General features: G+C 35.7%; 1 protein-coding gene across 1 annotated transcript; it reads left to right on the plus strand.

The window, feature by feature from the left end:
* The first annotated feature begins 763 nt into the window (after positions 1–763).
* On the plus strand, positions 764–8,440 carry LOC118030519 (formin-like protein 6). The gene is made up of 4 exons (XM_035034651.2): positions 764–2,417; positions 2,503–2,702; positions 6,623–6,864; positions 7,047–8,440. Exons 1-4 carry the CDS (start codon positions 934–936, stop codon positions 7,839–7,841), a joined length of 2,721 nt encoding a protein of 906 aa, XP_034890542.1. The 5' UTR covers positions 764–933; the 3' UTR covers positions 7,842–8,440.
* Positions 8,441–9,908: the final 1,468 nt, after the last annotated feature.

A 9,908-nucleotide genomic window follows, 5' to 3' on the forward strand; every position in this document is an offset into this window, starting at 1 on the left:
AGTGTTTTTCTTTTTATTTTAGACAGGAAACACTTTTCAGAAGTTATGAAAAATTTATAAATATTATATTATTTATTGATTATAACAAATTTAGTCCTCAAATTTTTGATTGCTATATATTTTATTTTGAATTATTTTTTTCAATTTCGTCCCTTTAAAAATTGATTTAATTTAATTTTTATATTAATTGTGGTTTTTATTTTTGTGATTGTTGTTTGTTTTTCTCTTATTATTTTTTTAATTAAAATTTTTTATCTATCAAATTTTATCTCCATTCTTTTGATTGTTATTATTTTATTTGAAATAATTTATGAAATTATTATTATTATTTTAATTTTTTTATTTTTCAATTTTTTTATTTGTTAGATTTGTTATTTTGATTGTTATTTATTTTATTTAAAATAATTTATAAAATTAAATTTTTTATCCATTCTTATTTTCCCGTAAATAAATTCTATCAAATTATCACGAAATAAATCAAATAATAATCCAGAATTACTCATGCTTGATACGTAGATGTTGCTGTCAACCTGACAATTTAGAAAATAAAACCCTTACAAAAAGTAAGAGAAATTGTTTCTGGAAATTATTAAGACCAATAGTTTTCCGAGAGGCACCGTAGTAAATGACATAAATATTATTAAGTTGAACAAGCTTTAAGAATATATATTAAAAAAGAAAAAAGTAACATGGTGACGTCAGCATCTGAGCATCGAGATCTTGCAGCCAAAAGAAGCTTCCCTTGATACAGGTGTACAATCTCTCACTCCAAACCTCTTTTTTTCTTTTTCTTTTTCGCTTTTCCACTATCTCTCTCTCTCTATCTGCACACAAAATTCTTGCAAAGACAAAAACCAAAGGCGAAGGGAGAGATGGATTTAGTGAAACAAAAAGAGTTGCAGAAGAAATAAGAGCAACCCAGAAAAATTCAACATGAAAGCTCATAACTTGAGCCTCATTTTGATTGTATTATCATCACTGACCACACCCAAAAGTGCAACCATAATTCAAGACTCTAACATCCAACGAAGAATTCTCCACCAGCCATTATACCCAGTCGCTTCTGCACCACCACCAGCCACCGACTCACAACCACCGCCACCAGATAGCTCAGCAACTGCAAACCCCGACCAGCCCTTTTTCCCTGAAGTCCCAAATGGGCAAACCCCAGATCTTGGCCAGCCACCACCAGCATCAGCAGTCAACGGGACCATACCAATCCCAACGGCAACACAGCCAGCCAAGCCTGCTAAGAAAGTGGCAATTGCAATCTCAGTTGGGATTGTCACTTTAGGGATGCTGTCAGCTCTTGCATTCTTTCTGTACCGACACCGGGCTAAGCATCCAAGAGAATCTCAAAAGCTTGTCGGAGGCAATTCTCAAAGATTTGCAGATGAATCTAGAGTCCCCCCGTCAAGTTTCCTGTACATAGGAACTGTTGAACCAAGCAGGGCATCAACTACTGAAGTAAATGGAACAACAGCAACAACAAACGGAGCCAATACTTCACCTTATCATAGACTAAATTCAATCAAAAGATCTGATAATTATAGGCCTAGTCCTGATTTGCAGCCACTACCACCACTACCTAAACCTCCTCCTCCTCCTCCTCGATACGAGAATGAGAATTTTCCATCCCCAACATCATCAATATCGGATGAGGAGAGTCTTGACACAGCTTTTTATACGCCACAGGGCTCCACAGTTAGCAATGACGATTCCTACTACACACCTGTCCTGGTGCGGTCTGCTAATGCTGCTAGGAATGATGTCCGTGTCCAAGCCACAACTTCTGTTCCGCACTCTAAAAGAACCTCTCCGAAATCAAGATTTTCTTCCATAACTTCACCGGAAATGAAGCATGTCATCATTCCTTCGATCAAGCAGCCATCATTAGCACCGCCGCCGCCTCCACCACCACCGCCATTGCCGCATCAGGATAAAGTCCAGGTTCTTGAGTCAACAACTTCATATTTTTCTAAAAGGCCAAAATTTCCAGTCCCACCACCACCACCGAATATGGAACTTCTTCGATCCATATACAATCATCAGTCAAGTAAAATTCCAGGTCCACCTCCACCTCCACCTCCACCTCCACCTCCTCCGGCTCCGGCTCCAATGTCAACATCAAGAAAGATAGGATCTTTAGAAACAGCTAAAACAATGGTTGTTTCTTCGATGCCTGCAACAGTGATGGCGAAGCAAAAGCCCTCAGCTTCTAGTCCCAAAGCCATTTTGAAGACCGGAATAACAAAAACTACCGAGGAGGTTAATAAAGGAGCCAGTTCCTCAGAGAGGAATGATGCAGATGACAATGATGGAGAAAAGCCCAAGCTAAAGCCTCTGCATTGGGACAAAGTGCGGGCATCCTCAGACCGAGCCACAGTGTGGGACCAGCTTAAATCCAGCTCATTTCAGTAAGTGAAGTTTAGCAGTAATTCCCTTCACCAAATTATTCTTTTATAAAATTTTCGATCATTTGGTCACTACGTTTCTTGTTAGATTAAATGAGGACATGATGGAGAGTCTTTTTGGCTGTAATTCTGCGAATTCGGTACCAAAAGAAGCTACAAGAAAATCGGTTCTGCCTCCTGCTGAGCATGAAAACAGAGTGTTGGATCCAAAGAAGTCGCAGAACATAGCGATACTGTTGCGAGCACTGAACGTGACACGAGATGAAGTGTCTGAAGCTCTTTTGGATGGTATGCGATATTGTTCTTTTCTGTCTTTGATCATTTTCACAGCCTGATAAGAAGATAACGAATGCTAATAAACAAAAAAGAACCAAAATACTGTTCTCTTGCGTTTTGCTTGAAACTAGTAATTTATGAGACTAGAAGAACTAAGGTAGCTAGGGAGAGCTCCACAAAACCAGCAATAGATGCCCATATTGCTAGAGTGAACAGCTAGCCCATATTGTAGTACATCTCAAATTCTGTACCCTTTCCTGACTGCTTCGGGAAGAAAAACATATTTTCATGTTTAGTTTTTACTCATTTCAAAATTCTGACACATAAGCAGATTGTTATGAGCTTAGGGTGATTAAGTGTATCTAGGTGTATGCCCAAAAGCTGAAAGAAAGAACTGGGTTGAATGCAGTAGTTATGGTTGAAGTGCTTAAATTGGAAGATACCATGATTGCAGCTGAAAGCAATGGAGTAGAAATTTAAGCAGTGTTACATACACCACATGCATCATTATGTTAGCTGTCCTAAAAAATAATTGCTACCAAAAAAAATAAGTAGGAAAGAAAAGGGAAAACTTTAGAAAAGAAATTCGTTAAAGACCTAGAAACATGCATTATAGGCAAGTCCCAAGAGGTTGTTGGATGGAAAAACACCAAGTTATCTTTTCGTAAGAGGAAGGAAGGTGACATGTAGCAAGCTTTTGTTGGTTTCCTGTTAGTTTTTCCAGGAAAAGTAGAGAAACTTCTGTGGAAAATACTTTAAAGACTAATTAAGAGGGAACACCTTATGTTTAAACTGTTCTACAAACTTGCCTCACAGAGTCCCTCCCTCAAATCTCACCTATGTTGTAAATTGCTTCCATTATTTCTTCCCTTTCCTCTCAATTCTGAACCAGAAACAAGGAAAGAAGTCCTGAAACTTGATTTTGTCTCTCCCTTTTCTCCTCACCAAACTCTATGTTAGGCTCTAAGCTTCTGACACCTTATTTCCAGTCATCACCCATGGACATTACTTTGAAATCTCAAGCACTTTCCTCATCAGAACTAGGTGAGACTTCGGCAACTGTGTAGTTCTGAAGAGAATGTATTTAATGTTGGAAGCTAGAACAGGTAAATATTTCCAAGTAATACTGCCCAAAGACCTCCATTACAGCACCAGAAGAAATACAATATGCTTCTTTAGATGCTTTAACACATGCTGCCACTTTAGAATTGGTAACTTCTACAACTTCCCAAAATTCTGTCGTAAATACACTTGAGCTAGATATCAGCTTAGCCATTACACTTTGTTGTGCAAAGCCCAAGCAAACCATATAATAACACAAAATAAAAGGGGCACACAAATTTGATTTGGTTCGGCAAAGCCTACTCCACAAAACTTCACTATCAAATATTGGGGATTGCAACCACTGATCAAGCGCACACTCAAATATCAAAACCCAAATGACAACCAAGAAATCACTCACAACAAAATACCACACTAATACTTTTGGCTATTGCACTATTTCTTTTGTTGCCACCACACACCATCAATATTGGAGGCATGCATAAACTAGCCACTACACATGCTATTTATACTAGCAACAAGGTCCTTCAATAGGAGGAGAATTCTTCTTTCATTAAGAAAAATATCAAGTCCAACTCCAACAAGGAAAGTCTTTTCCTAAATAGAATATGTCAAGATATTTCATTCTTGTTTAGGACACCACACCATGCAATTACCAATCTAACAAACCAAATCACCAATTTAAACCACAACTCAACAATCTTCACCTTGGCTTTAATTGTGACAAATCATCAATCTTGTTTTCATGAATTATGCAACTCCACTCTTCTTCACCTACACTTGTTTTTTTCTTGCATAATTCTTCGTATGAAAATCTTCTTTACAACTATCTATCAAAATAAAACTAACTCTCTTCTTGGATGCAACTGAACAATGCATTTCATTTACTTCACAACATGCTTCATTGCATGGTCCACCTTGAACTGCAGCTCCTATCAACTTATACAAATCATTACACATCAATTTTCCTTTTGTCATTGCCAAAGAACTGGGACTAACTCCTCGTAACTCCACCTTCAACAAAATGCTTATAACCACGTGAGTCAAGTATTTCAAATGAAATCAAATTCTTTTAAAGATTTGGCATGTGCCTAATGTCATCAAATGTATTCATTATACCATCATGCATCATTTTTTTTTTCACTTTACCAATTCCAACAACTTCTACTTCATGATTATCCACCAACGCAATGGATTCTCCACCATAAATTTCACAACTACTAAAACGATCCTTATTAGCACAAAACATGAAAAGAGTAAGCAAAGTCTAAAATTCATGAATCCTTTAACGAATCCTTACCTTGAGGAGATCATCATCATGTACTTCACCAACCGCAATAGAAGCTGCATCTACACCTCACAGCTCTTCTTCTTCTTTTCCTTAAATTCTTTTAGATCACTCTTCAACCTCCTACAATAAAATTGGATATGACCTTTCCTATGATAGTAATAATACTCCTTATTACTATAATCCACTCTTGGTTTTGATCCTGATCTCGACTTAATTCTATCACAGTTAGTTCTTCGTAATATATTTTCATCACCATGATCAAAGTTCATCACACAAACTTACCTCTTGTTGCCACTACTAAGCTTTTTAAATATCCTACTATTTAAATAGCATAGCAGTGATATCCTCCACATTAGTTGTCTCTTTCCCAACCAAAAATGCTGTCATCAAATCATCATAAGATTTTGGAAGAGATGCTAATAATATCATGGCTAGATCCTCCCCATCAATCTTCACATCAATTATACAATCAATTTATTAAATTTATTCAAGTGATCTATTCATGCCTTCATTCATCCTCAATCTATATAATTCCTTCTTCATATCAATACAAATTATGAGTGGTCTCGACACTTGGATTGATCTTCTTCACATCAAACGGCCCCACCTTAAATTTTGCGCTCGTCATCTTCAATTGTTTTGCACAAATCTTGAATCAATCTTGAACTAGGTACTGTGCAAAATCCAAGCAAACCAAATAATAACACAAAGTAAAAGGGACACAAAAATTTGACTTGGTTCGGAAAACCCTACTCCACAAAACTTCACTATCAAATATTAGGAATTACAACCACTAATCAAGCACACACTTAAATAGCTCACTACCGAAAACCTAAACTCCAATAAATCACTCACAACAAAATACCACTCTAATTCTTTTGGTTAAAGGTTTTGGCTGCTGTACTTATTCTTTGGTTTCCACATGCCATCAATATTGGAGGCACGTGTAAACTAGCCACTTCACAAGCTATTTATACTAGCAACAATGTCCTTCATTAGGAGAAGAATTCTTCTTTCATTAAGAAAAATACTTCAAGTCCAACTCCAACAAGGAAAGTCTTTACCTAAACAGAATATGTCAGCACATTCCATTCTTGTTTAGGACACCGTACCATGTAATTACCAATCTAACCTAAACCAACTCACTAATTTAAGCCACAACTCAACATATTTTCCATGTAGAATTATAGATAACAAAATAACAAGAAGTAATGCTTGTGAATAGTCTTCTAATACAAGCCTCATGGTTTCACATGACAAATTTGCATAAATATGAATGCATCAATAGACAAATATAGTGTGTATTTTGCCATCGAAAGACACATAATAGTGAATGTCCTATTTATGCAAGTTGCACCTTCAATCTTTTCCTTCTATAACTTGCATGTGGACACCAAAAAATCGAGACCCGGGGTATTTTTCAAAAATAAAGATGAAAGGCTGGAAGATTGTTCGTCGTTGATATCAGGAAGATCACATACCATCATATGCATGTTCTGTACTTGTATCAGCTTTCCTTGTTATATATTGAGTTCAGTTTGCTAACGTTATAAATGAGATACATGCTTGGGTGTAACAGGCAACCCAGAAAGCTTGGGTGCGGAGCTTTTGGAAACTCTAGTAAAGATGGCCCCAACCAAGGAGGAAGAAATAAAACTTCGAGAGTACAGTGGTGATATCTCCAAACTGGGATCTGCAGAACAATTTCTCAAGACAGTACTTGATATCCCATTTGCTTTTAAAAGAGTTGAGGCGATGCTATACAGAGCCAATTTTGATACAGAAGTTAAATATTTGAGGAAATCTTTTCAAACCCTAGAGGTATGGATACTGGCTAAGCTTACTGCTGAACTCACTCTGTTTTTTAATCTAAGATCATTTAAATTATTTTGGCTGAAAGGTTGCTGCCAATGAGGTTCACTGTATTTTCTAATGTAAAATCTTTTAAATTCTGTGTACACTAACTCCTAGGAACTTAATCCTGACATCTTCCTATCTACCAGGCAGCAAGTAAGGAATTGAAGAATAGCCGGTTATTCCTCAAACTCCTTGAAGCTGTTCTCAGGACAGGGAACCGGATGAATGTTGGCACAAATCGTGGTGATGCTAAAGCATTTAAGCTTGATACACTCTTAAAACTTGTAGATATAAAAGGAACTGATGGGAAAACAACATTACTCCACTTTGTGGTCCAGGAAATTATTAGATCAGAAGGCACAAGTACCGATTCTACAAATGAGAAATTGCAAGACAGTACACTCTCCAAAGTGAAGGAGGATGATTTTGGGAAACAAGGATTGCAGGTTGTGACAGGACTGAGTAGAGATCTCGGCAATGTAAGAAAGGCAGCTGGAATGGACTCTGATGTTTTAAGTAGCTATGTTTCAAAACTTGCAATGGGGCTCGAGAAAGTCAGATTGGTTTTGCAGTATGACAAGCCGGATATGCAGGGGAAATTCTTTCACTCAATGAAGCTCTTTCTAAGAGGCGCTGATGAGGAAATTAGCAGGATTAAGTCTGATGAAAGGAAGGCTTTGTCACTGGTGAAAGAGGTCACTGAATATTTCCATGGGGATACAAATAAGGAGGAAGCTCACCCGTTCAGAATTTTCGTGATAGTAAGAGATTTCCTAAATGTATTGGATCATGTCTGCAAGGAAGTAGGGAAAATGCAGGACAGAACAATGGTGGGCGCAGCTAGATCCTTTCGGATATCAGCGACAGCTTCACTACCGGTTCTCAACAGATTTAATGTTAGACAAGATAGAAGTTCAGATGAGGAAAGCTCCTCTCCTTAAAACCATGTCCATATACATTTACGAAGATGATCAAACTACCTGATAGTTTTTACAGTTACAGACTCCTTTTCAATTGAAGCAACAGCACGGAATATCTATTCTCTTTTTTTTCCGATTACAAGCGAGGGAGTGAAACGACGGAAAAGAATGAGCAAGTCAGAAATTCTTTCATTGTCATGCAAATCGGGTGTCAGATGGAGAAGAGACTTTTAGCTTGCAAGAGAGAGGAGATTCATATCGCATAAGAAATTGTTGACATCCAGTGACCAGAGACTGGCTATTTTCCTCCGTCAAGAAGAGAGAAATGCCAGATTATTTGGAAGGTTTTCTTTGCCCAGTGGGGATTTGATGAGATAATTGGGACGCAACAACAATGACAATGACAGGCTTGTGTTTTTCCACTGCAGTAGAGTTGCCATAGATAAGATAGGAATCTATTCATTTAGATGATGAGATTCTAGCAATACATTTTCATGAAAGTATAATGTTTTTTTATATTTATATATGTTACAAGCAGTGATGTGTTGTTACACTCCACATTTATTTGATACTATATGATTAACTAATAAATAGTTATAACTAGCAGATTTCTTGTGCTAGCTAATTGTTGTCTTGCAGGCATATTCTTTTACGCATGGCAAAGCCAAGGAAAAAGAAAAGGGGTTTAAAAGAGAAACATTCCAAACTTGTTGAACGAGTATCTGGAATAGAAGCTTATGATGCGTCCAAAAAAAAAAAAAACTGACACTCAAAATGCATAGGTTGGAAAGGACCATCTTTGAGATTAAAAAACGATTAAGCCCCACATGCACTTCTTGGTTATTGCTTTATGTATAAAACTGTCGGCCAAAGAGAGCATTTATAGTCAAGTTTTTATTAATTATATATTGACCCTATTTATCTTATATTTCCCATTTCACCCTATTACTTTTCCTTAATTAATTTATGCCCTATCACTTTTCTTTTATCCAATTTCACCTTCTCTTTTATTTTAATATATGTTTCTTTTATTTAATCTAATCTGATTTACTTCTGGATTAAATAAATTTTTTATTTTCACTTGAGAAAATTTTTAACCGATTTTTTATATAAAAAATCTGAATTTTTTTATTTTGTCCTTGCATGGTTAGCATTAATCATTCCACTAAAGCCTTGACATCATTTTCTTATTTTAAATTATTATTTTTTTGTTTTTTTTGTTTTTTTCCATCAAAACTCATTACCATTTTCTTCGATGTTATTAACTTTAAATCCAAAATTCATAAATCTTTTTCCAACTTCAATAATACTTTTAGATTTATTTATGTAGGTCATCCTCTCTATTACTTATCATATTTATTATTATTTTTATTATTTATTAATTTCACTCATCCCAAATTTTCATTACTCATCAGGATCTTAATACCTTCAATCCTATGTTTATATAGAAATTTACATTCTTTATTCCTTAAAAAAAATTCATCCTTGAAATTTAGATCCTTGCTTAGACATGACATTAAACTTAAGCTTCATTTATCCTCCCATTAATCACTTTTATCTCATCATAATTACTTATGCTATTTCCTGGCTTCAAAGCCTTCATTTTTCTACTTTATCTTATTGTTTTCTTGCTCATCTCACATTGATCCCCAACTTGTACATAGTTACAAGTTTTCTATTATTAATCAATAAACGGCTTCATATCACTTTGAACTTTGTTCATCGAAAAAAATCACTTAGCACAATATTACATGTAATACTTACCAACTAAAATCCTATTATTGGTTTTCCCCCCTTGTTCACTTATCAATGGAGACCAAGTGAATTATTCATTATTACATCTTTCTAGGACGTACTTTTTTTTCTCTAAGCAACCATTTACATGTTTGTTATACAGTTTAACAAACATAATAAAATCACATACTATATCATACATATGCTTATTATTTGGCTTCATATCCTTAACACTTTCAAGTGTATATGTTGGCAATAACAGTTTGTCTTCCTTTGAACTCCTCATGCATTTTTCCATGTGCAAATATCTTTAAAACCAATTATTATGTTATTACCAGAGTTAACCTTAATATC

This window comes from Populus alba, chromosome 7 (assembly GCF_005239225.2).
Source record: "Populus alba chromosome 7, ASM523922v2, whole genome shotgun sequence".
In the NCBI taxonomy this organism is placed as follows: Eukaryota; Viridiplantae; Streptophyta; class Magnoliopsida; order Malpighiales; family Salicaceae; genus Populus; species Populus alba.

Coding starts and splice junctions, on each gene's coding strand:
- LOC118030519 (XM_035034651.2), top strand. CDS start 934: ATGAAAGCTCATAACTTGAGCCTCATTTTGATTGTATTATCATCACTG. Junction 2,703..6,622: donor GTCTGAAGCTCTTTTGGATG/GTATGCGATATT, acceptor TGGGTGTAACAG/GCAACCCAGAAAGCTTGGGT. Junction 6,865..7,046: donor AATCTTTTCAAACCCTAGAG/GTATGGATACTG, acceptor CCTATCTACCAG/GCAGCAAGTAAGGAATTGAA.